The sequence below is a fragment of the Haemaphysalis longicornis genome, unplaced genomic scaffold, assembly GCF_048455015.1.
Source record: "Haemaphysalis longicornis isolate Haplotype H1 unplaced genomic scaffold, Haemaphysalis longicornis Haplotype H1 scaffold_1, whole genome shotgun sequence".
Lineage (NCBI taxonomy): Eukaryota > Metazoa > Arthropoda > Arachnida > Ixodida > Ixodidae > Haemaphysalis > Haemaphysalis longicornis.
In genome coordinates, this window is record NW_027526203.1 from 476,097,612 (window position 1) to 476,124,839 (window position 27,228).

General features: G+C 47.4%; 1 protein-coding gene across 2 annotated transcripts in view; it reads left to right on the forward strand.

Annotated features, from left to right (window-relative positions):
• Nucleotides 1-26,812, forward strand: part of LOC144156288 (transcription elongation regulator 1) — a 119,519-nt gene extending 92,707 nt beyond the window's left edge. Inside the window, exons 14-18 of one of the 2 annotated variants that reach the window (XM_077688239.1) lie at nucleotides 10,724-10,894; nucleotides 12,398-12,592; nucleotides 21,616-21,980; nucleotides 22,057-22,117; nucleotides 26,592-26,812. In XM_077688239.1, coding sequence (XP_077544365.1) covers nucleotides 10,724-10,894; nucleotides 12,398-12,592; nucleotides 21,616-21,980; nucleotides 22,057-22,117; nucleotides 26,592-26,732 — 933 coding nt within the window. In that variant the 3' untranslated portion in view covers nucleotides 26,733-26,812. The remainder of the gene's footprint in view (nucleotides 1-10,723; nucleotides 10,895-12,397; nucleotides 12,593-21,615; nucleotides 21,981-22,056; nucleotides 22,118-26,591) is intronic. The other variant, XM_077688240.1, reaches the window with a different exon arrangement.
• Nucleotides 26,813-27,228: the final 416 nt, after the last annotated feature.

A 27,228-nucleotide genomic window follows, 5' to 3' on the forward strand; every position in this document is an offset into this window, starting at 1 on the left:
GACGATCGTTGCCCGAGTAAGTTTGTGTGGAGAGAAAGTTTTAGTGCAGCTAACGTTTGTGAGGGGGCGTTGTGGTGAGTGGCCGTCGCACGGGTGGGGTGCCTGTCGGAAATGGGTCAAAGCTCAAGATGAAGGAACGTTGATGAGAGCAGAGTTTTCGGGAAAAGGCTATAAATGGCAGTGCTCTTCTGAAGGCTTGTGACACCTTCAAGTAAGCATGTTGCCATCAAATTATGTTTCTCGGAATGCCGTTGTTGCATTTGTAAATTATCCTAATTATCCTAAATTAACTTAACATCAGGCTAACTATACATATCCATTTCTGTAGTCTGCACAGTATTCACAATCCGCTTTTGTAAGTATAAATGTGGGCAATAATTTAACACTTCTTCTTACACACCGAGAAATAGTCTTTACAAGAATTACAACACGAACATTTTTACACACACACAAAAAACAAACAAATAACAAAAGAGGAGACGGAAGAACATGAAATTATTGCTCGAGTAGTAACCCTTTAACTTTCTTCAAAAGGCAAACAGAAAACAGCAGTTGCATGCTGTGCCCTGTCCTAGCTTGAATTTTTTTTAAATGCGGTGTGCCTAATACTATTATGCTGCTCAGTATTGGTATATGGTGAGAAAAATATTTCTGGGTCTGCTTTCAAGTTAAAGAATGCAATTTCGTCTTGGCGTTGCTTATACGTGTCCTGAATAGTTAATATATAGCTGCATTTAAAATAAGAAGAGACGTGTTGTCGACTTGACGAGTTGTAAATGAATCGTAAGCCTTGTTTTTGGCATTAAGTCGACACCAGGAATGTTTGATTGTGATGTAGCCCCCCAAACTGGTAAACAGTACCGTACCCCTGAGTGAACAGCGCAGTGGCAAAGTTGGTGCTTTAGTTTCTCAGGTAATTTGAGCTACACTGCGTTTCCCATAATTGACATGATAAGTCCAGCAAAGAGCTTCATTTGAACACATGCCTAGAAACTTGCATTCTGAAATTTGTTGCAACACTTCATATTCGAACGATATAACCTTAAGGGGGGACGCGGCTTTCAACTTCGGAAAAATGACCAAAACATCGTTTTTTTGAAACCCGCATATTCGGCTTCTATGTTTCCTATTCTGTGCGTCTGCAAAGTTTTTACGCTGAAAAGCGTCGCAAAGTGGCATAAAAAAATACTTTTGTCAGGCGCGGTGACAAACTATCAGCGCAAAAGGGCGAAAAAACGGCAATTTTCGGAGCGCTCTATCTCCGCAACGGTGCCACCGGGCGCGGCCATTTTGATATGGTTAGATCGGCCGAGCGATCGTTTTTCCGGTTCCGCTCGTCTCTTTTATCTTCGTTCATTCACAAACGCACAAACGGCAGAAAAGAAACGACGCACAAACGAAGCTAGAAATAGATGCTGAAGCGCTATTGGTCCTCCGGTCGGGGCGACCCTCCTGATTGGATGTCGCGGGCGCAACGCAAGATGGCGGCCGCCTGAGCTGCGTAGCGAGCGGATTGAGTTCATTTTCGCCGCTTCGCTCGGCCGAGTTTCTGTTCAATCTGTGGTATTCAAAACGGACGTTATCGCGATGGGAATGCCAGAGATAACGAGCCAGATTACGGGAAGTTGTGTGGCTCGAAAGGCGGAGGTCATCGAACGCTTCGTGGTGCGCGTGACTCTACCGTCGCCAGACCCCGGAGGGTGACGCGGTGTGCGCGCTTGCGATAGCGGTTCGTGAAGTGAACTTTTAGTCGGATTTGCGATGTTTACACGCTTAGTTATTGCTGTGTTTTGACTGTGGCTCGCTAGCCTTGAGAAAGAAACGGTCGACGCGTCAAACGCTGCGGCGCGCACGGCATAGCCGACGCGCATTGGAGCATCACATGACTGGGCAACCGGTTACGATTGAACGCCAGTAGTTGTAATTAATGCCTGCGACGTTAGTTTTAATCTTAAAAGCGACCTGACCAGCCATATCAGGTATAATCAAAGCTCGATATGTCGCGGTAAGCGTGCGCTGCGATGCGCGCGAGCCATATCGCCTTTCTTGCGCAATGTTTCCCGTGCACTTGTAATTTTCATGCAAACAGGTTTGAGTTAGTAATATAGGAATAAAAATATGCTCTCTGCGTTAAAAATGTACGTTACTGTGGCAGCATTTAACAGTGACTTTTTTAGGGAAATTATTGATACCATTGCTCAGGGCATACTGGCTGTGCTGCGAGAAATATTGGATGCCTTGAATGTCAAAAGTAGTAAAAAAAATATGCTCTTGCATTGATGTTGGGAGTTATGCAGAATACTCTACCAAGCTTCAAAGTAGCTCATTTTCAACCTTGTGGTATGCAAACTTTTGGCAATGAACACCTGCACTATGAGTACTAAGTTGGTGTGCCAGGCAAGATAAAACATGAAAAAAAAAAGCCAAAAATGTTCAAATTTAAGTTAAAAAATGCTTAACTTGTTGCCATGGTGACAACACTGCAAAAGGAGGTTGTCCAGTGCGATACAGCCAACCAACTAACCTACTTTGCATTGAAAGCCCATTGAAACCCATCTCCCCTCCGTTTGGTTTGCAAAGGGGGGTATGTACTCTTCACGGAGAAGCTGAAAATGATGTTTTCTGGAAAGAGAAAGGCTGAAAAGGCACTCCAATTTCAAGGCAAGGCCTTCCAGAAGCCCCATGTTCAAAAGGACATGAAAGGCTACAACCGTGAGGACTTTTGATATGTGAAACCTATGTTGCAACTTCGGAAGCCGTTTTCTCAAAACAGTTTTTTTTGCCACCTGTGTCGCTTGTCCCAGGGATTTCTTCGTGACTGCTGGGTCTATTTTGATTCCGTTTCTTGCATTACATTCCTTGATGAACTGTTCAGGTCGTGACACTTTTAGTTTTCCAGATTTGTTTTTTGTGATTTTTTTATTCAAATAATTGTTCACAGTTGACATGCCTGTTGCACATTAACCTCTAAAAAAATGAAAACTAAAAAACATTGTGTTGTAAAAAAAAAAATTCTAAAACTGTCACGACCTCGTCCATTCATTTGGGAATGCAAAGCACTTCGAACAAGTTTTCTATCGTGTTTTATAAGCCGCTCAAGCTCGGTACAAGCGGAACAGAAAGAAAATTTCATACATAAAAAAGTTATCAAAATATTAACTTCAAATTTTTCTGGTGTTATCACAGAAGCATTTCCAGTTGCTGTGCCAATTTTCATCAAAATCCACGAAGAAATAAAAAAGTTGATTTTGAAAGCCACGTCCCCCCTTAAGAGGTTGGACCGGTTTGTTTATGCCAGAAAAAATAATATACTTCGTTTTAGCTTTTTGTGTGTTTAAAAGGAGCTGATTAACACTTAAAGGGACCCTGCAACACTCTTTGAGCAGTGCAGGTAAACCTGCGCGACGTTTGGATTACACTGCCAGGAATACCTGAGCCAAATATTACACGTGCGCGTGAAGCGGTGAGTGCGCAAATCGCTGTGAAAGATGCCGAAAAACCAACTGCGCTCTCCAATTTTTGTCATTATGCACCCCTGGCATAGCCTAAACGACTTCGAGGCCATGGCTGTCCTATTGTCTGTCACTGGTCAGCTTCACGGCTTATTTCTCGCATTTCCTGTGACGATCCGTTGTCGTCGGCGCTGTATACCAACCTCTTCTATGCCTGAACCTGTACGCACAGTTTTGGCATTTCTCTTGTGGTTTAGTGTGCGTGGAGTTTGAGTGACGAACTCAATACTCCCCTTTCAACCAGTCAACTCGACAACAAACATTTATTGCTTCAAAAACGCCCTACCAGCCTGAGCGCGCGCTTGCGAGCAGGCAGCCATGCCTGTTTTTTTGTGGCACCAAACCGGAAATAGACCCCTCCACTTTTCGGAGAAAAGGAAATAACTCCCCGGCCTGTCATATATCGAAGGCCGCCGGAGAAGATGCCGCGACCCCCTTCCCCCTCCAGGAGAGAGCACGCAGCTTTCGTTGCGTTGTCTGTGGTCGAGTTGAGAGGGAACAATTATGTGCGATTTCTCATCACTCTTAGTTTCAGTGATAGTGAATGGATATTCATTATTCTTGTGAAGGAGATTGCTGGGACAATGGACTTTACCCTAAAATACAGCCCCAGTAGTCTATGGTAAGTGCTGCAGGGTCCCTTTAACACTTCCTGCCACAGAAAATGACTGATGCTAAAGTGTAAGGTATGAAATGATAGAGGAAGGACAGGGTTTTTCAACAGTATTAATTTTAAACAACCGATTTATTACAAACATTATCAAAAAAGCAACAAAAAAATGATGAAAACATCAATGTACTTTGCACAGGGTAAACAAAAAAAATTGAAACGTAGTCTTTGAATATAAGGCCCTTATAGAAAAATGTTGCAAGTATGAGCTCTGTAAGCACAAAATTTATTTACATACATACAAAAATATAAGCACTAGTGCCTATCATGCCACCGTGCAAAGCAGTTTCTAGACGCTGTGAAACAAAGGTTGGCTCCACTGTGCAGCCGGCGCCAAGTGGTCCCGCCCGAACGATGTCGACACCCTGCAGATAAGAGCTGTGACCTTTAGAACAGGCTGGATATGTTTACATCAATGTGCGGCAGCGATAGAACGACCCAAGGATAAAGCGAAACTTACCGGTGGATACCTGCTGGCGTTCCGGGGCAGTTTGATGCACTTTTGCCGTCCATACCGAAGTCTGTTGAATCGAAGTCATCTGACGTGTCTGTGCTGCACAACCATCCAGAGATTACAGCTCAGATTAATCAGAATCTGTCAAAATTTGCCGTTCCCGTGCAGCAAGCGGCATCGACGCTTCAATCGAAACTATGTGCGCCCGACTGCGAAGGACTTTTAAAAATACCCGTCGCGGCGGAGAAAAGAAGCTCAAAAGCAGAACTGATGAAATACTTTCTTTTACCCTTTGGGTGATGTTAGCTGTCCAGAAGCACTCAAAGAGCTCCAAAATTTGAATTTGTATTCATCGATAACATACTATCAATGGGAATAGGCGCAGTCACAAAAGCGTTAACCATTGCGATAAATTTTGGAGGTAGATATTAACATCACGTACAAGAACTGCTAAATCTTTTGAGGAGGAAAAAACATTTGTGTCATCAGCGTATAACACTATTTTAGGAGTCTCGGGAATGTTAACATCATTAATATAAAGAATAACTAGTGCGATTTCTGACAAAAAAAACAATAAAGAATACCTTGGTTCTTCTACAGCTTGTAATATGCCTTGCCAACAATTTGAACTTAAAATATAAGTATTGTTCACATTTTAATGGTTAAAAAATTATGATCGTAAAGTTCCCCTTCATGTGGTTAATGACAAGTGAGTGCAATTTTTTTTTTTTTTTGCGTGATAATACTGAAACTCTCTTTTTTTTAAATTTAGTTGAAAGCCGGCAACGTGTATGAAAGTTGTGGTAGATGAAATTGGCATCCTAATATTTGTTGGTGAGAAAAGAGTCTCTGAAATTAGTCCTTTTTGATATTCAACTACTAAAAACTGGAAAAATTACTGTGGTAAGCAATGGAAGGCCACATTGCTTCATTTGTTAAGATCCAAATGGGAAGCATTTTTTCTCATGTACAGCCCCATACAGGACGTGCACAAATTGACAGTGGATCATGTTCAGATTTCACAATTGGATTACACCATTGAAAAATTATATTGAAATGAAATGAAAATTGAAACTGCATGAAATGAAAATTGATATTGAAAAATGCCTTGAAAAATGATGTTTGTGCGACAAAACGAGGAGTTTCGTAGATGCATTTCTTCTGCCCCAGGTGCACCAAGTATTGATGACAGCTGTTATGCTGAACGCTTACTTGGTGTTGGCAGCATTTTTATGGTAGTGTTCAGGGCACAAATAAATGCATCATAGTATGGGCACATCAGAAAAAACTCGTTTGATTTTAATGCGATTTTTGAGGATTTGTTTTATTTAGTAGTAGTATCCAAACAATTTAGCAATAGTTAGCTCAAATAAGCATAATGTTGCTTTTTGATTTATTCAAAATTCGTTCGTTTTCGCTCTATACGTCGCACTTTGTTGGGTAGCATTTCGGCTGGCGTACCCGCAAATTTTCCCGCCATTTTTTTCGCGGGGCTACCTTGGTTTCCAGACCAGGACTTCCCACTGTTGATTAGCTCGCATCATACATTCGCGGGTACTACAAACGTATTGGGGCCCGTAAAGGCCACGGATCTGTCAGCCCGCTCTGGTTACAACGACTTGCGCGCTCGCGCCGCGAACTCAGGCTCGAGCCCGGGTTCGTTTTTTTTTTTTTTTTTTTTTCGCTTCGTTCCCACGGGAGGTACTACGAACGTATGGTGTGGCAACCTGGCGAGTCCTGGTGTGGCAACCATGGTAGCCCCGCGAAAAAATGGCGGGAAAATTTGCGGGTTCACCCGGCCCCGAGCCACGGCGCGAGCGCGCAGGGGTTTGCAACCAGAGCGGACTGATAGATCCCCGGTCTTTACGGGCCCCAATACGTTTGTAGTGCCTCCCGTGGGAACGAAGCGAAAAAAAAAAACGAACCCGGGCTCTAGCTCGAGTTCGCGGCGCGAGCGCGCAAGTGTTTGTAACCAGAGCGGGCTGACAGATCCGTGGCCTTTACGGGCCCCAATACGTTTGTAGTACCCGCGAATGTATGATGCGAGCTAATCAACAGTGGGAAGTCCTGGTCTGGAAACCAAGGTAGCCCCGCGAAAAAATGGCGGGAAAATTTGCGGGTACGCCAGCCGAAATGCTACCGGCTGAATTGTTCCCTTATCAGAGCTGGGTAGATGCTCATGCGTGTCCCAACAGCAAAGCACCTAATCACCGCTTTTGATGGCATTCCCACCAGTGCTAGTTAACGTTTTCTAAAGGCATTTTTTTTTTTTTTCGTGAATTCTATCTACTGTCAATAAATGCAGTACTTGCATATGTCGGGCTCAGTCGGTAAGTCGTCCAAGTGCCACCCATGAGTTCCAGGCTCAATTCTCACAACTCACTGTGGGTTTCTGTTTGTTTTCTTTCTTTTTTTTTGTCTTTTCAGTTTTTGGATTCAGATCTGTGGCTTTTGTCTAAGATGCCCATTTTCAAATTTGTCGGCCAGGCATCTGACTTGGCCTTGATTAACACAACTGGCCGCATTCTTTATTATGTCCTTGGAAATATTCATTTCCTTCAAAAAGCCAGAGAGGCCATATGCCTAATGATAATCCTTTTGAAGTATGTGTAGAAATGCACTGCATGTGTTAAGGTTGTAGGCCAGTAACACATAGGTTGTGACGATGGGCATGTTTTGCCAGGAGTGGGGCACAGTGGTGGGCCATCAGTTGCGGCTCCGTTGTTGTGTCAGTATCTACAGACAGGTGCACTGTTCGAGAGGAAATGTGCCCCCGTTAACGGCTTGTCGGGGTTTGCTCTGCCAGGATTTATTCATTCGTAAAACTGCCATGGAGGCCAGGTACTCCAGCGAAGAAGTGCTTTCTGTAGTTCAGGGGTGCCATCATTTAATATGTGACATTTCAAGTTAAAACCTCTCTCCTCAATTAAGTTGGTGCAAGGGAACAAGGTCTTAGTTTAGTATTTCACCTTCTCACAGCCGGCAGAGGCACAGTCGTGTTGTGAGCCAGCTTGGCTTCATTTCTTTAAGAATACCATCTCACTTGAGGGGTGTGGAAAGAAAGCAGGCCTCTGTTGCATTCACCAGGATAAGGGGTGAGAGGGGAAGAGAGAGGACAAACTTTATTGCCCACAGGACTTAGGTCCAGGTCCTAAATGCAATCTTCAATTCAGCCGGGTGCACACAGTGCTGGAGCATGTTGGTGCGGATCCGGTGCACATGTTCACAGAGAGCTTCCTGGGCAGCCTGGATGTTCACTGTTGGCGGGTGAGATAGCCAGAGCTCCCAGGGAGTGGCGGAGTTGAGGGATTTGGCGAGAGGGTGGGGTGTGAGGGCTGGATGGGTGGGAAGAACAGGTTGGACAGGGAGGATGGCCAGGTCGCCGACAGGTGCGGTGAAGAATGTGATGGGAAGGCAGTGAAGGGGCTTGAGCCTGCCGAATGCGGCACACAGTCTCACGAGTTAGACGGGAACGGGGGGGGGTAGAGGGTGCGTGATAAGTGCTGGGCGTGTAATTGATAACGGCGGGAAGTGCGGTGCTGAGTGTGAACTGTCGGCGGGTGGTGCAAAGTTTGCCAGGACATGGGTGGATCCGGGAAAGGTACTCGGGTTAGCGCAGTTGCTAGGGCGTTTTGGCACATGCCAGCGTGTCCAGGAATGCAAACCAGTGAGAAACGTGGCCGAGGATTCGAAGCATCGAAGTGACCAAGTGAGTGGTGTGAGTGGTGTATGGTGAGCGAAATCATGGTGAGCGAAATTATGGAGGGCTGATTGACAGTCGGGGAAGATGTATACTGGCTTGCTGGTAGGGACAGTGAGAGTAGCGTGCTCAATTGCAAGGGCAATAGCGTATTCTTCTAGGGAGGTCGAATCAGGTGGGGAAAGGAAAGAAACCGTGGCAGTGTCTAAAGAAGGGAGCTGGAGAAATGAAGCCGTGCCTGTTGAGTTTGAGGGGATGCTGCTGGCATGAGGAAGGTAAACGGTGGAACCGTGGGAGAGTAGAAAACGAAGTCGCTTGGAGAGGGCCTGAATGCGCAGTGCATGACGAGCAAGGTGTCGATCAGACTTCACGTTGCGGGGCAAAAACTGAACCCGTAAATTAGTGAAAGTGGCCCAAGGAGGGATTTCTGGTGGTATGGGGGGTAGTGCAGTAGTAGGGTATTAAGGGTGTCGAATCAACGCAAGCAGGGCAGGGGCGGCAGAAAACCATCAGTTTTTGGCGGTATTTGAAACAAAGCAAGTAAATACTTTTTGTGTGTAGCATTTCGAAATATTTTGCAGGCAAGCTGTTTTGAACAATACGTTTATATTGATCAAACAAGTTTAAAGGTCATTAGTATCTTTTTTTTCCAGCTACGCAAATATTTTGAGCGCGTTCCCAACCAAAGCCAAGAAATAATGGAACTTCTCACACTGCCATGCTGGTCCAAGTGAGGTCAACCTAGACACAAGAGGCTGATTTCTCTACTCTAGTATATTTTTGTATAAAACTGTGTTTCTTTCATAAAAGTGTGATGAAGATTCATTTTTAGAACTTTGATAAGTACCATGCTTTGAAATGAAACATAATTTTGTCTCTAATTTTGGGCACTGTGCATACTGGTGGGAATTGCCTGCTGTGTAAGTACACTAATTTGCAAGTCTTTACTGGCTGAATGTTTGTGGAGGGTTTCTTCTCCATCAGTTAGATTTTTATTAGGGTAGATTGGTCGGCAGTGTGCTGATTGTCTTTCCAAAGGTTTTCTCGTGCTATAGTGTCGTGTATAGGGTTCCCTGTAAACATCGAATTGTTTCTAGGAGTTGTTCCACACATCTCGTCCAAAGCCAGAAAGCAGTGCGTAAAGAGTTTCATTTTCCTTTTCTGCCTTTTCTACTTGTTGCACCTGTACTTATATGAGGGGCTGAGATGTTCTGAATTTTATTTCTCGGGGAGTGCCTACCTATTTGGTGTGCAGGCATTCATTCTGTAGTTGACGAGTCCACATCTACATAACTACATCTGATAACTAGCCGTTTTCTCGAAGCGTACGATTGGAGAGTTTCCTTTTTTTTTGCCTTTGTAGCTTGCACATTAATCCTGTGCAGCCCCGAATTCGTCCTCTGCACCGGGCTCTGGTCGTGCCTAGAATCTCTCCACAGAGGCTAGTTTTTAATTGCTAACACAAGAGTGTGTGGTCGCTGCCTAGTTTCCTCATCTGGCTCTTCTGTCACTTTCTAGTGCAAGTGTACTGCGAACAAGCTTTTGGTCCAGCAGTCGATATTCAAATAGAAGTGCCAACATGCTGCTGCTATGCTGATATGGATTGAATTTGTTGCATTGAAAAGGATATTTTTGCTTGAAGACAAGATTTTCTGTGTTGACATTTTTTTTTTTTTTTTAAAGTGGAGTTCCACAATGAGGTGGTGTATTGCCACATGGGGGACATTTGTTGGCAAGGGGGTAGGGCCGTAAATGTTAGCCTCGTGGAAATTGAGCTTGACTATTTTTGTTCTAAGTGCTGCGCAGTAGTAGCTTGAGGGTTACGCCCCGCGTCTCCCCGAATGGGCACTGGGTAACATTCCTGTGTGCTGTCAGCCTGCCAGGAGCAGTCGGGCTGCCCTCTTGTTGTTGTTGGCCAGCCTGTGTAGAGGAATGTAAGCAGCCGGCCGAAACCAGGTCAGGCACTCTTTTATGCCGCCTGCTGACAGTTTTTCTACCCATTTGTTGCACTGGTGCGATCAAATCCAAGAGCAAAGGGAAATTGGTTCGTAAAGAAGTACGTAGGCATGGAGCCCATTAGTGGGTGGCATTAAGATAGCTTGCCCAGCTGTTTACGTCAGTTTGGGCTCTTTGAAGCTGCATCAGTTTTGGCCGACACGGAGCAGCGTTTCTGCGCCTGTGCTTTCCGACGGTGCTTGTACAAATGCCAGTGGCCAGATACGTGCGAAGCCAGTTGCATTGCACGCCCGGTGCCGCACCCGTGCGCTGCGTACCGGCGTGTTGTGTGGGGGCCCCACAGGGGGCGTCCCAGCAGCAGCGGTGCCCGACGCTCCTGGCCGGGGTACCTGACCCGTCTCTCCTCTCCTCTTCTCTGTTCCCCATCCTAGATGAAGAAAGATTTTCTGGAACTGCTTCAAGAGCAGAAAAACTTGGACAAGCACTCGCGCTGGAGCGATGTCAAGAAGAGCATGGCTGAAGATGCTCGGTACCGGGCAGTGGACAGCAGCTCCCAGCGCGAGGAGTGGTTCAAGGAGTATGTGGCCAAGCTGGCAAGCACGGTGAGTTGGGCCACCTTGCGGGCCTTGCAAGGGTGGCAGAATGGCCGACCAACGAGGCGGGGGCTGCTTTGTGAGAGCTAGACTAGTGCACTGCATGGGCCCAGGCTGACCCGAAATCCCGAGTCATCTGCCGCAAATTGTAAATTGTTGATAACAAAAAGGTGGCTCATTGATCTTTTAGGCTAAATGAAAACAAAAAAAATGAAAGTGCGGTCATTACAGCGCCGTTAAAAAGTAAAAAAAGGCGTATTGTATTTATAACATTTTCGAGTCAATAAAAGAAAACATATGGTTTCTGTCAGCATTGTGGGAGAGAATGGGTCAAAAAACGAGGTGCTCCGGTTGCAGAGTACATCTTTTCATCTGATTTTAAACCTAAAAAGAACAAGCGTGACCTAACTTGCATTTTGTGCAGACCATGCCACCAAAGATAAGCTAACATACCCTTGGGTCTTTCTTACACTTTTTTTACATTTTTGCTAATAAACGCGACTTTTTGCGTAGACAACCTTCTGAGCATGGGAAGAACTTGGCTGTACTTGGATAGGTGCCGGGTGACAAACCTTAGCAAAATGGAAAAAATGACAAGTTAAACTAGCTCTCGGCAGAGTGTGCTAGCGTCAAAAACACCTAGTAAGGAGGTTCCTTTGTGAAGCAAATTGAATGAAACAACGGAAGGCGCAATATCTGTTCAAGAAATGCATAAACAGGTTATTCATCTTTCTAAACATCATTTGAATGATCCTTGGTGTGCCTTGAGTTCAAAAACTTTTGAAAAAATAGTGCGTATGTTTACTGTGCACAGTTTAAGTTTAGAAGGAATTTAAATTCAATATACCCGCTGCATGCGTAATTTTAGGTTAAAGAGACCAAACTTTTTCGGGTTCACATTTAGAGTGTCTGACGCGGGCTTATTTTAGGAAATTCTGTCCGCCTCGGGCTGGGCTTAGGCTGGGCTTGGGCTCATATTGTAAAAATTTGCTGGGCTTGGGCCGGGCTCGTGCTTTTATTTCGATGTTTTGTCGGGCTCTGGTCGGGCCGGGCCTAGAAATTGCAGCCCGTGCAGGGCTCTGTGCTGGATGGCCAGGGTTACCAACCTTTTTTTCCTTCTTCAATGGGAGTGAAACTGTGGGTGGGAAGTTTTGTTTCACAAGAACGGGGCTGCAGAAGCACTGCATTTTTTTTTAATGAGGGGCATTACTTTTACGAGGGCCTCGTGGGTTCCTTGCTTGTCATTGGGCGCACAATTGATGAACCTGCATGGTGCTTAGTGAGCGACTCTAGTGATTTACTTGCAAGCCAACAAGGCATCATTTGTTGTTGAGCACAGGCTAAAGGGGCCATGATAGATGCCGTCTCCTAGTGTTTGCTTCCCTCCTAAGCGGTGGCCCCAGAGTGCTTCGCATGGAGCAGCTGCTCTCTGCAGTGGCCTGCGCAAACACACCACTGCCTCTGTCCCCGTGGGCGAGCGCAGTGGTGAGTGCCGCCCCTGTTGCCTTGCAGCAGCATGGCCACGAGGGGGAGGAGGAGAGCGCCCGGGAGCGGGAGAAGCAGGAGCGCATTGAGGCCAGCCTGCGCGAGCGCGAGAAGGAGGTGCAGCGCACGCTGTCCACACACCTGCGCGAGCGGGACAAGGAGCGCGAGCAGCACAAGCACGATGAGGCGGTGCAGCACTTCAACGCCCTGCTCACAGACCTGGTGAGGGCCACTTGTCTGCCATCCCAGCAGCAGCAGTAGTGGCAGTGTTGTTCTTTCACCAAGCGTTCCGATTGGGCTGTTTGCGGCAAAAGTATGCTTTTAGCAGGGATCGAGTTTTTTTGCACCCGAGTGTTCATTTTGTTGTCCATGTCCACTGGACCCTCCTCCTCACTTTCCTTAATGTGTGTGGAAATTCTTTTCAGCAGCTGAAACATTCTAGTGAGCTCAGGTTTGGAATCGTTCTCTTGGTCACCATCTAGCAACAACCATTTTCTCAGAAACAGTGCACATCCGAATGCCAAGTCGGGCACGGCAGCACCAACGGACAGCAGTCACCATGAGGCGGATACGTTTTCTAAAATGTTCTCTCAAGGGCACAAGGAACAGAAAATGGTTAGGCGAAGCTGCTGCTGCGCCCGGTGGGGGCCATGCTCTTGGGTGGCGAACTTATAGGTGGCTCCCAAAGGGTGATGCTCAGAAATCTGTGCAGCTGTCTTTGGCTGCTGTGCTCGGTTTGTCAGTTACGGAAAATAGCTTTCCGGTGGTGCCGGCACTCAAACAAAAGGCAGGCCAAGTGGAAAACTGCACCAAGAGCACAATATGGTTAAGGATCTTCATACTGAAGCTGCTGCTGTGCCCTGTCATCAACACCAATCAGTGTTTTTGTGCTCATTTCTAATGTGCTGATTTTGCAGTGAAAAAGGGGCTGTCAACATGCCCGTACACCCCAGTCGCATAGTGAGAAAATGGGCTAGCTGCCGCTGGTATCCCTTTATAACGGTTTCCACTTGGGTTGTCAGTAGGCATGTGCGAATAGTGATTTTTAAGTTCGAAGCGAATTCGAAGCGAATAGTAACTTGCTTCGAATATTTTCGAATCGAATAATTCGAATAGTTGCGAGAAAAATTACTAGCAAATTTATTCAGTACAAAAGAAAGTTCAGTGACGGTTTTCATGCAGGAACACGAGCTGCTGCACGTGGTCAGGGAGGAGAAGCTCCCTCTTGCAGCTCACAATGCTTCCTGCACTTGAAAAGAGCCTTTCACTCCTGGTCTGGGTTGCAGGAATCGAGAGGTATCTCCGGGCAACAGAGACCAGGGATGGGTACAGATGTTTTCCGCGGCACCTCCACCATGCCAAGGGGTCTTCTGTGCGTGCGATGAGAGGGGTCTTCAGGTACTCGGTACACTCGGTAGCGTATTCATGGCCTGGCTTTTGGAGCGTGTCAGCACGAAAAGTGGAAAAGACATCCCACAGGGTGTCTCCCGAAGACTCTCCTAGGCCTCTGCTGGTTCCGGCGGCTTCGTCACTGGGCTCGTCCACTGATGCGCTCTCCTCTGCAGCCTTTGTGAGGAGTGTGTGTGCCCATTTTTTTTCTGCTTCTCCAGTGTAGCACCCGTCCTTGTACCTGGGGTCCACTAACATTGCCAAGGCTAGAAGGCGACACATCTTCCCATCTGGAAAGCGTGTCTTGATGCTTCGTATGAGGCTTGAGGCAACTGATCCAGCTTCATCGGTAGAGTGTCGACCGAGAACAACCTTTGTGCACTCTAATAAGGGAATCACTTGGGAGAGGGTCGGGTAGCAGTCTCCTGACAGCTCAGCTGTGGCTTGCTCCAGGGGCTGCAACACCTGGACTGCTGCAGTCATGAGCCTCCACTCACTTGAGCTGAGAGGCTCCACTGTGTCACATTCTGACATCTCTACGCTGACAGGCACGCGAAGCTTCACAAGCCTCTTCATCATAGAGTGTTCGCTGTTCCAGCGTGTTGGAACGTCCTGCACAACTTCAAGTGGCTCAAGATTCATGTTCTTTTGGATGTCCATGAGACGGCCACGGGCCTTTGTACTCCTTTTGTAGCGAGCCACAATGACTCTGGCTTTCGCACACAGCTGCGAGAAGCCTGCCACTTCTTTTTTAGCATCACTGATGCAAAGCTGGAGTGTGTGTCCGAAGCACTGCACGCCAGTCCAGGGTGACTGTGCGAATGCAGAGGTGAAATTTCTTGCGTTGTCCGTGACGACGTAAATTGGCACGGTGCCTGGTGCTGGTAGTTCCCAGTTCTCAATAACACTTTTGATGAACTGCTCCAGGTTTTCAGCCGTGTGGGAGACCGTCATGTTCGTGCAAGCTAAAACGTGCACGTGCTGTTCAAATTCTTTGTCCATCACGTGGCAAGTCGCAGAGACGTAGCTATCGTTCGAGCGCGATGACCAGCCATCCGTCGTGATGGAATAGCATTCTGCTCCGCAACTGAAAATGTCTCGCAGACTCTTCCTCAGTTCGTTTTGTTTTGACTCGTACATATCTGGGATGATAGCCCGCGAAAAGGTCGTCCGCGATGGCACGGTGTAGTCGGGCATGGCAAGCTTCATCATTTCAACGAAACCGTCCTCTTCTACGATGCTGTACGGATGCATTCCTTTCACAATGAAGTTCGCTATCATTGCCGTCATTTGTTTGGCTTTGGGTGCAGTCGGTTTCAATTTGGGCTTGAAACTGTCGGCTACTGACGGCTGATGACTCGGTTTACTCCCGTTCTTCTGCTTGACGGCGCTCCCGCGTGCTTGACGCTCACCTTCGAATGCCTTGTACGAATCGGGGTGCCTTTTCAGGTGTGTTGCGAGGGTCGTGGTTGTGCCTGTTGGAGTTTTCAGCACTGCCTTGCATTTGAGGCACCGAGCTTCATTTCCGGGTGGCACTTTCAAGTAGTAGTTCCATATCGGATTTCGATGAACACCGGCTTCACTTTCATCGTTCCCGGCCGTCGATGACCCGTCTGCCATACGCACGAACGCAGAGCTCCGAGAAAGAGCAGTTTCAGTCACACTTCAAAGCTTTGAGCTTCAACGCACGATTCTCTGGAACTGCTTCGGGTGCATTGGAGACGGTTGGAGGTCAGATTATGTTGTCTTTCTTTGTTCTTTTTTACGCCGATGTCGATGCGGCTGTTGTTACGCGACAGAGAACGCACTGGCTACGGCTTGGCCTCGTTCAGCCTAGTCAATCCGGCAGCAAGCCACTTCCGTTTGTTAATCCGATGGGCTTACGCAAGACCCGCAAGACACACGACTTTCGACTAGTGCCATGCTTCCTGGGCTTCTAGTGCCGTGACAAATCTTCGTCGCCGAACATTGCCAACCAACGAACAATCGTCAACCAGCGCGAAGTGACACTGATTCCGCATCGCAGTCTCCGCCGGTGGGCCAACGGCGAAAGTGTCAGACCACTGGTCAGGCAACGGCAATGAAAGCCGCTCTCATTCGTCTCGTAGAAAGCGACCGACCTCAGTACGGGTTTACTAGGAAGTTCTCCGTTTCCATGGCAAACAGTCTCCGACTATGTAACAAGCAACGTGAAGAAAGTACGCCGTGGACGTGCTCTCGGCCATCGTCATCCCGTCGGAAACCTGGAAAGAGGTGTCGTCGGACACGATCCGGAACTGCTTTCGCCGCGCAAGAATTGTCTTTGATGACCACATCGTCCGTCAAATTCTTTACGCGCCGAACGCAGACTCCGAAGACGATGAGCTGTCTGCGCCGCGGTTGTCCGATGCGGAATCAGTGGGAGCACTGATCGTACTTTTGATGTCGTTTAACGATAGCATGACACCCCGTGAAATACAGGCTTTTTGCTGGATATCGACGCGCTTACCGGCCTTTTGCTGCAATGCGGAATAAAGGTACCTAATCTATTTTTTCGGACTTTCACGCGATCCCCATCGAGTCGGAATAATCGGGCGGCGACTATTCGTAAGTCTCGAATACTTCGAATTTTTCGAATATCGAAATTCGGATCGAAGCGAATATCGAATAATGTACTATTCGATCGAATATTCGAAAAAATCGAATATTCGCACATGCCTAGTTGTCAGAGAAGACATCTAGAAAACAAAGCCTGCCACAAAAACAACGCAAGCGTGCAGAAGTACTATACCTAAATATAAAGAAAAAAAAAGGCCACTTATCCTTATTGGGAATTGAACCCAAGTCTTCTTGTATGTGAAGTGTGGTGAGTATTGTATCCAGTGTGCCTTGCCACGGAGCTGTAATGCTCACACTGCCCCCAAACGGTGTTCAACCCCATTTTTAATACGTGGGCTCTGTGGGGCATGTGATCCATTCTAATCTTCTGGTTCACTCCACTTTCGTCATCACTCACAGTGAGAAACAAGCTGGCATCGCGAGGGGCTTGTGGGTATCATAATGGCCTGACAATGCTGAGATAAAGGTTTACTGCGAAACGGGTTGTAACGGTCCCTTGTTTGATTAAGCACGGCTTCGCTAGCCATTCACGTCATCACAGGACGAGTGTCGCCTACTTTTTCCCCTTGAATGCTGGCCACGGGTTGCATAAAACCTTGTAGGTGGCCTATGTTGGGCAGCCCTAACCTGGCTTATGGGAAAGAAAAGAAAAAAAAAAACACTTGAATGATCGTCTAGCTGTTTTTCTTTCTAATAACTTTGAAAGGACAGCCAACCGCTTTTTGTGGAGTGCATGTCCTCTAGCTCATTAGTAAGCCAGCGTTTTATATGGTGGGGTAAACGAAATTTTTAAATTAATTGGCCGAAATAATTTTAATGTGGCACTAATCTTTCTGAGCTATGGAAGGTGGTGCCATGTAGTCTAAACTAACACTACTGTACATTTACAAACATCTTCATTCGTTTGAATGCGTGATTCAAAAACCTCATAAAGGAATAGGAAAAACTGCATTTTGCTATTGTTTTACTGGGGACAAGTTTTAAAATGTAGCCAATCCCGGTTATATCAAACTCGCAAAAAAAAAACGCCTATCAGCTCGATATAGGGTATAATTCGATATAAGCAAGCTAAGGAACTGGACTTCATAAAATCCCATGGCATTTTTAAAAACACTTTATTGGTGAAACTGCCTTTCGTATTTTCTGCTTGCACAACCTTGTGGCCCGAGACAGTATGCACTTGTCCACATTGCCTAAAGGGTCGGAGAAGTTGAGGCCACAACAACATTTCACATTTACAAAGAAGCGCCGGACTAGTGCGAGTGCACCAATCACTTCGGTGTGTGGGCAAAGGATCGTCATTGCTTTGCTCACTGCGCCCGCTTTCACTTGCCCTCCGATGTCGGCAATGTGGTCTTCCAAACTCTCCCATGGTCATGACACCATCATCCACACACAGAAAATAGCCGACCTTTGATCGAGCTACGGTGTCTGAAAATTCCGACTGCCCACTCCACACTTAGGCAACACCGGCGGTGGCTTTGTTGCACGCGTCATGATTTTCAGTCATCACCGGCACGCACAAGCTGGCAGATTTGAAGCAATTTCGGGCGGTTTCTTTAGTAACATCTGCCCAGAACCTACTGCGATAAGGTGTTCCGGGAATCTTGTGCCTGATGGGGATGTCCAACTTGTCACCAAGTTCGTCCGATTTACAATTGCCAGCTTCACGGCGAGAGGCAAATGTGTGGCGTCTTCACGCTAGCTAGAGCCACTAAATGAGGCTTTATTCAGTGGCACTAGCTGTAGCCACCACAGCTACACTTCTGAAAAAGCCCACAAAGCAAGAACGACGGAAACAGAACGATTGAAAAAGAAGGCATGACAGGCGGACCGGGATAATTTTTTGCAAGGCTTGCAGCTTGCACTACACGGCGTGATGGCGCAGTCGCGATAGGGAGAGCGAGGTGAGGGAGGGGAAAGAGCGGCCGGGCTAAGCTACTTTGGGGGGTTCTCCTGTGGAATTTCACGTCTGCCCCAAGGGAAAGCCAACTTGGGGGGGCACTTCTGTGGCATTTCTCATTCGATATATCGGTTGTCGCTGGTATTTTTGTTTGCTATAAGCGTAGTTTTTGCTATATATTCTCATTGTAAATGTACTGTGTCCAGAAATAGTTCGATATGAAGCATAATCCGATGTAGACAGGTTCGATGCAGTCGGGTTTGACTGTAATGTAAATAAGTTCTTAGCTCGCCTATCGCGTGAGACCGTCTACTAGGCCGGCATTTACCCGTACCCCGATCATTCGCGTGGTCCCTTTCGCATGGTCCCTTGAAAGTCGTATTATCAGGGTTCCACTGTATTTAGTGACACTAGCACTAGTCACCACAGCTACACTTCGGAAGAGAGCCTACAAAGCACAAACGATGTAAACACAACGAACAAAAAAAATGCATGGTGGGCGGGCTGGGATCATTTTCTTGCAGGGGGGTGGCGATGGCTCGCCCTAGTAACATTGCCCGACATGGCATGGTGGCAGAGCGAGGGGAAGGAGGGGAAAGGGCTGCCTGCTGCCCACGAGCGGCCGGGCTAAACTACTTTTAGGGGTGTGCCGGCAGAATTTCTCCTTTGCCATGAGGGAAAGCCAACTTGGGAGGGGGGGGGGGGGGGGCACTTCTGCACCATTGAACGTTCCATATATCAGAAGTCGATGGTATTTTTGTTCGATATATGTAAAATTTTTGCTATGCAGGGTGTTATGACGATAATTGGAACACTTCAAAAAATTTTCCTGAGCGGACCTCTGCTCAGTTCGCGCTCAAACTTCACACAAAGGTCGCATTTTGTGGTCTATTTTCTTTGACACCAGGATCAACGGCGGTACTTACCTGTTTATTCTGAATATAAACGCTTTTCGCCTATGGGAAAATGGCGGCCAATTTCGACACACGAGCCAGTGCAAGCCGATCTTAGTATGCAGAGCGAAACGGACGATGGGGATTCATGCTCCTTTCGTGGCAGGAAGGAGCCAAATGGGGTAGCAAACGATCAGAAAATCTCTTCGTCCCTAGTTTTCGATGATCACAAATAATTGCATAACAACTGATACCAATCATAATAGAATATTCTCACAGTTCATCGTTGCCAATAAACGTTGGATTTATTTCCTCATCTGCATTCACATTTCCTGATTTTCTGCTACCTCATTTGGCTCCTTCCACGGTACGAAAGAACCAAATGAGGTAGCAGATGATCAGCAAACCTGCTTTCACATTTTCACAAAATGCGATGACCACAATATGCGACCTTCATGTGAAGTTTTGAGTGCGAACCGAGCAGCGGTTCACTCAGGAAAAAAAATTAAAGTGTTGCAATTATCGCCGTAACACCCCGTTTATTCTCATTGCAAATACTATACCAGGACCAGAAATACTTCAATATACAGGATAATTTGATGTAAACGGGTTCGATATAGTCGGGTTCGGCTGTATCTCTGTTCATCTGTCGTACAGCTGAACAGGGTGTCTAGCGACCGGGAAAACAGGGAAAAGTCAGGGAATTTTGAGCCACCAGGAAAAGTCAGGAAATTGTCAGGGAATTTTTCAATCAAGTAGTACCAGTCAGGGAAAACCACTTCGGGGCCTGCCCGCACAGTTTTAGAATAGGGTAAACCAGTGTTGGAGGCCCCCAAGAAGTTACCGAACGCAACACGTTCGCGCGCGACTAAAGTGTTAACCGCATAAATTTTTTTTTTTTTTTTTTTTTTTTGCAAGCGAAAACGCGCTGTGCGCGCTTGAGGTGCGCTGACGCTGCCACGGAAACCACACGCACGGTGCGTCCCGAGCGGCAGGCGCCGGCAACATGGCGGCAGCACCGGCCGCGGAGTAGTGCGGTAGCTCTGCTCCAACGACCGCTTCTAAGCGTTAAAATGCTACTCAAGGCACAAATGCACTTGCTTGTGCAGCCGTGAAAATACCACACACAAATCTCGTGCAGAAACTCTCCGTGCGGTTCACGCAGCTCGCAGCTTAGGTTGCTGGGTGCACTTGCGCAGAGGGACGATGTAGGTCGTGCCCAAATCGCACGCACAACGCACTTTTTTTTTTTTCCAGCGAATTTTAAAAGGCAGCGCTTTTTGGGAGCTAATCTTGAAAGAACTTCTGTCTTATGACTAGGAGCCAGAATTACATAATCAAAAAAGAACATGACATGGTTTAGCATGAACAGTATGGGGCGTTTTCTGATCGCGAAAACTCGCCGCGCACGTCACAGGCGTGCTGACGCTGCCGCGGAACCACCCGCACACTGCGTGCGGTGCTGCCGGTGGCGGCAACATGGCGGTGGCTTCGACCGCGAAGTGGTGACGGGAGCTCGAGCGACCGCTTCTAAGCGCTCTCAAAAATGCCGCACAAGACACGCACGAAGTTGCTTGTGAGGTAAAGGAGCTTATAATGTGGGCGAAAACGGTACTATAAAACATCATCCGCTCCGCTAGTGAAAGCGCCCATGCAATACCTGCCGGGATGGTAAGCCTAAACATCTCTGTGGAGCCAGCCGGCTGTCTCGAGAGCTTCAAAACTGCCGCCATGAGGCGCGCGGCTCCCCATTGGCGCAAGTCGTCAGGTTCCTCCCACTGCCGCGCATGACGCGCGTCATTTTCTGAACAAGGCAGAAGCTGCTGCGCGCGCGAATCATCGACCTTGCGTCAAAAAATCGCACGCGCAACGCTGACGCGTGCAAAAACGCACCATGTGGTTCACGTTGCATGTCGACCCAGGACAGTCAAGAAAAAAAGCAAAAGGTGCTCGCTGAAGTGAAACTTGAAGCTTCTATCCCACAAGATGAAATGAACTCTCTGAAGCCGTAACTGAAGGCAAGCAAACCTCAAACTGAGCAAACAAACTGAAGTTAATCAAAGTGCATTTTGAGAGTTAGGGCACTTGCAACAAATGTTTTTCCTATGATAGAATGTGTTTTCTCTACGCTTTTTATATGCTTCAAGGTCCATTTCCACCGAATGGCGCCTGTTGTATAGGTCAGGGAATTTCGTATAAAGTGGTCATGGAAAACATGGAAAAGTCAGGGAAATTGAATTAGGCCATTTGCTGGACACCTTGCTGAAAGTATGTGTCCGCGCAGCTCATTGCCAGCATTCCTTTTGGCAGCACACAAGGATGATGGCCGATCTAAAAATTCGTTAAGCATTCCAGGAGGGCCCTGTCAGGAAAAGCGTTAGTGCCCTTCAGTAGCGCACTGGCCAGCTGCCGAGGCCGATGGGCAGCCTGGGGTGGTGAAGAAGTGGTGCTGCTGCGTGCAGGTGCGCAACCCGGACGCGTCGTGGCGTGAGGCCAAGCGGACGCTGCGCAAGGACCACCGCTGGGACCTGGTGGAGCCCCTGGAGCGGGAGGAGCGTGAGAAGCTCTTCACTGAGCACCTGGAGCAGCTGCAGCGCAAGAAGAAGGACAAGTACCGCGACCTGCTCGACGAGACCACCGCCATCACGCTCAGCTCCACCTGGAAGGAGGTGAAGAAGATAATCCGCGAAGACCCCAGGTACAGCAAGTTTTCATCCAGCGAGCGCAAGTGCGAGAAAGAGTTCAAGGAGTACCTCAAGGACAAAATGGCTGCTGCCAAGTCGGACTTCCGTGAGCTGCTAAAGGAAACCAAAACCATCACTTACAAGTTCGTACTTGTGCTTTTACTGCCCACAAGGGGCTGTCTGCGTGGCTTTCCACTGACACTGCCTTCTGTTGTGCAGGTCCAAGAAGCAAATTGAGGAATCGGAGCAGCACTTGTTGGACATCCAAAAAATCCTCGAGGTATGTTTTTATGTGTGCTAGAGAGGAGGCAATATTGTCAAGCAATATCGTTTATCACATGCTGCCATTTAAAATGTGTGCGCGTGGAGGAACAAAAGGGCATCAGTTGAGCTGGTGCAAAAAAAATGAAGCTGCACAAAATGTACGGGCAATCATTCTAATGGACGGCAGCGGGATTTGTGGGATCACATGGTTTGCACAGGTTCTTGAAAACCCTTGAATTTAGAAGTGTCACTTTCAAGGCCTGGAAAGTCCTGGAATTTTTTAATCGTCCTTGAAAACCCTTGATTTTTTTGGTCAGAATCAATGGCCCTGTCTTTTCACAAGAATTTAGTCTTTGGCATGGATTTTAGGTCCTAAATGTAAGGAAACATTGTAACAATCAAGTTTCAGGGTATGGCAGGAATTACAAGTTTGGTGAATTTTCATCATTGCGAGAAAACATTGGGAGCAGGCACTTCTCAATCCAATCCATGTCACGATACAAACCAGTGAAAGCCGGCTTCTGTTCTCTATCTTGCATCTTCCATCTAGTCTATGGACGCTCGCTCATTGCATGTTTGCTATGCCTTATACGCTCCTACTGCGTTTGCTTTTACGTGCAAATGGTGGACGTGTACATAGTTCGTCCTGCCTTGCAGCAACACTTGCTGATGTAATTTTAGCTGATACTTTTGCTGACAATGCAGGCAACATTAACTAAGTTATGAAATCAAACAGCCTGAGCAAAACACGAAGAAAAAAATAATAACCTGTAAATACCAACCATGATATAAAAGATAATGCTGGGAGAGCATTCACCAACCTGTTGGCGCCTATCTATCATATTTTCCGGTCTATAAGTCGCACCTTTGTATAAGTCGCAATCCCCTCAAAATGAGTCACCGGTGTATAAGACGCGCCGGTATACAAGACGCACTTGTTAATTAGGTAAACTCATAGCGAATCATATCGTTAGAAAGTGCGGCGAAAGTACATGGTTGCGGCAGCCGCCACCTATGAACTCATCCCCCGGTAGGGATGGCTAGACACGTGCATATACCGTCCAAAGTCTAGACAGAACTTCTCAAAAATGGTTTATTGATGCACACAGATGGCATGTACTTACAGATGGCATTTAGGCAAAACCATCGAAGTCTTCTTCCTCCAACTCGCTAACGAATAAACAATTCAGCAACTTCAAGTGGGTGTTCCGCTGGCGCATCGCTGTCGCCCTCCGACTCGCTGATGTCTTCTTCGCCAACATCGTCACCACTCGCGGACCGGATTGCTTTGGCCTTTATCAACCTGGCTACAACTGTTTTTGTAGAAATGGAGTCCCAAGAGTCGGAGACCCATTTGGCCACCTCTCCAAACGTTGCGCGTCTCTTGCGCGCTGTCGTAAATCAGCGCAATAAAGGTGTCATGGCGGACGGAAGTGACGCGAACGGAAGCGGCCGGAAAATCGAAACTTATCAGCAAGCTGTCATTTTAAAAATTAGCAGCACGTTTACCTCCTTCAGTGTAACTCTGTAATAATTTATAAGCTGCATTTTGTTTTTGCAACCCAGTTTGATGTTACTTTGAATTTATTCTGAACTGTAGTTACTGCGCATGGCAGAAAGTGGCGCGCGGTTGTCGCAGGCCATCGTCATTGTTTTTGACTAGAAAAAGCTGCAAATTCTTTGGTTTAACGTCCCGAGGCGACAATGGGCTATGAGAAATGCTGTAGCGGTGGGCTTCGGATTCATTTAGACCATAGAGCTGTGTCTCAATGTGCGCTGGCGAGGCACAGCTGCCGCGATCCGAATTTATTCCACACATAAGTCGCACCGGTGGATAAGACGCACTAACGAAAATTTCAGAAAAAAACCGCGACTTATACATTGGAAAATACGGTACCTAAATGTGCACTGATGTGCTTAGGTATTGTGCAATAAAAAACTTTTGCATTGTGTTGAAAAAGTTATACTCCCAGATAAAACATTAGATGGGGTCCTTGAAAATGTGTTTTCGGGTCCTTGAAAACCCTTGAATTTTTGCTTCTGAAGCCTGTACGAACCCTGGAGCATTGCGATCCTGGTTATGTGTCAAGTTTACGCAATTTCATTTGCTTCGTTATATCCATCATATAACGGGGTTTCAGTGTACAGTCGCCAGCAAAAGTTTGCGGGATGTGCAGCGCGTGGCGGAGCGGCTCAAAACTGCATTGCTGAGCCATCTGCAGCCAGCAAGCGCCAGGTTGAGGCTCAAGGAACTGGCGTGTTAGGCGCGCTTTGCGCATGCCTGTCCTTTCTTTGTTACTGGGCATCTCTGATCGCTCGCTTGCCCGTGACATGCTTTCGATATTTGCCGCTGCCGCGGTGGCGCCACGTGACCATCGCCGTCGTTGTGCTATCACTGGTGCTACAAAATACACGGCTGCCATTTGCGCGGCGCACAACGTTGAATAAATCTTAGGCTATGTTCAGACTATCGACGCAAAAGCCATATCATGATTCATGGACGTAAAAAGACGGCATGTCACGCTGTTCGGTGGATTGAGACATGAAATGACGTCATTCTTTAAAGTTAGTTACGACAGTTGCGGACAGTCTGAACACGGCCTTATCTTTCAAGAGGCAGTGGTGGTTGAATAGGAAATACTTTTATTTTATTTTTAACCTAAGCACCGATAAACTCTCAGCTGACCCACAATTGCCGTTGTATTCGTCTCAGGGGCTAATTATCACAAAATTTTCTTTGAGGTAGTTCCAACAAAACAAGAGTTGCAGCCATTTTCTGTAACTGTACGTCCTCCTTAGTCTGTCATGTATTGAATGCAGCATCGTTTACGGCTTCCCTAAAAACTAATTATGGCAAGTAAATGTGATTCGGCGTAATGCTAACGGTCGTCCTCCCGGCCAATTTCAGTATGATGTTTACATGAGACCTACATTACATTGAGAGCTAGATCTTCCCCAGAAAGTTTGCTTTGCCGCAAGATTAAATTTGGCGACGCGACTTTTTTCTAAGCACCACATCGAGGTACGCAGTTTCCAACAGGTAGCCTTTATTAGCTCCTGTAAAATAAATTTAGTCATAGACCATTACATCACTTGGAAGATGAGATTTATTGAATGCTGCGCGCCGCGCAAACGGCGGCCGCGGGCTGCGTATTTTGTAGCACCAGTGATAGCAGAACGACAGCGATGGTCACGCGGCGCCACCACGGCTGCCGCGAATATCGAGAGCATGTCACGGGCAAGCGAGTGAACACAGATGCCCGGTAACAAATAAAGGACAGGCATGCGCAAAGCGCGCCTAGCCCGCCAGTTCCTTGAGCCTCGACCCGGCGCTCGCTGGCTGCAGATGGCGCAGCAATGCAGTTTTGCGCCGCTCGGCCACGAGCCGCACATCCCGCAAACTTTTGCTGGCGACTGTACATGCCGCGACATGTGAGGCTTCACTGGTGACAGCGATGAAATATTTGCAGGCACAGTTGCAAAATGAGTCCCAGCCGAACAGTTGTGGAACACAGCCAACTAGTAAGAAATGAATGTACATCATGGCTAAATATCATGGCTGCAGTCCTAACATTAAAGTATCACGTAGGAACCTGAAATGGATGGCTTAAAAAAATCAGCACCTCGTTCATGCTTACAGGACATAGCAATGTAGCCTTTGGTTGTTTCACTTTCAAAGATTCACTTTACAACATCACTCAATTTCAATACTTTGGCCGACTTGTTAGCGTTAAGCAAAGTGTGCCTTCACTCACAACGGCACTCAGGATCATTAAATAATCTGTTGCTCTTGTGCCTTCACTTGAAATCGACAAGTCAATGGCTCCAGGGCTGGACTGCTCTGATTGGTTTCCTTCGACTCTAATCTGCAAATTCTTGCCTCGCAACCGTTGTGGCTCAGATTTAGTGGGTGAAATTCACTTGGGCTCTGATCTACACGGATTCCACCTCATTGGGCTCAGCATTGCATCATGCAGGGTCAAGCTTGCCCAGTCTCACGTGGGCTCGAGCTTTCTCGGGCTCAAATTTGTGATGCCACATTAGTCTCGCAGGAGCTCAAACGAGGCTGTATGTGTGGAGTTGTGAGCCAGTCTGCCAACCTCTGCTCCCAAGTATGCACTCAGATTTCGCAGACATGATATATAGATTTGCAGGTGTGAGGCCTGACTGCATGGTGCACACCAAAAAATTGGTACCCAGATTTGTTAGATGTCTGAGGTGCATGTAAATTGGCAAATGCAACCAGATTGTTACTGCTTCAGAAAGGTTCTTGTGGGCTGTGTTGTACTGCTGAAGCCCAATTTAAGGTTCTACACAATTTTCCTACTGCTCCAAAATCTCGTTTTGCTGCTCTGGAAATAGCTGCAAAATAAGCTTGGCCAATGATGTCACAGTAGTGTGCGTGTTCAGGGTGCAGCACTGCTGCAGTGCTGTGAGATGGCACTCGCATCGATTCTGCTCCCCAGCATAGCCAAAGATTGTCGTTACAGAAAGACAAGCGGTACTTGGTTCTGGGCTGCATTCCTGACGAGCGGCGCAAGCTCCTGATGGCGTACGTGGAAGATCTCGACCGCAGGGGACCACCGCCCCCACCCACGGCGTCCGAGCCCACGAGGCGCTCCAACAAGTAGCGCACCTTCTCTTCACCCATCCCCATTCACGCTGTCCAATAAAGGAGCCCCACGAGGGCACGCTTTGTGCATCTTTTTAACGCGCAGTCTCTGCTTCCGGTGCCAGCCAGCGTGTTCGGCATTGCTCAAGCGCCGTTGTGCCATAGCACCAGCAGGTCCCTCGGGAGTTCCTGCCCTGGAGGGATGCCTTGCTGGGCAGGAATTCCCGAGTGCTTGGTGCTGGTGGCCAGCGTCCGTCACTTGCGGCAACAATAAATTTGACTGCTTACCCGTGTCGTCGCCCCTCTTCAGTCCGAGGGTGGGCAAGAGGTGGACCAGTCAATGCCAGAGGCACGGGAGATGGGACAGCGGGCATGTCTGGTCTTGAATTTTGCCAAAAATTTGACATATAGCTCCTTGTGCACTGGGGAAACCATATTTGAAGTTAGTTTTCAGGGGAAAAATGAACTCTCGTCACAGGTGCGTTGGGCGAATCTCATGAAATTTGCAACTAGTT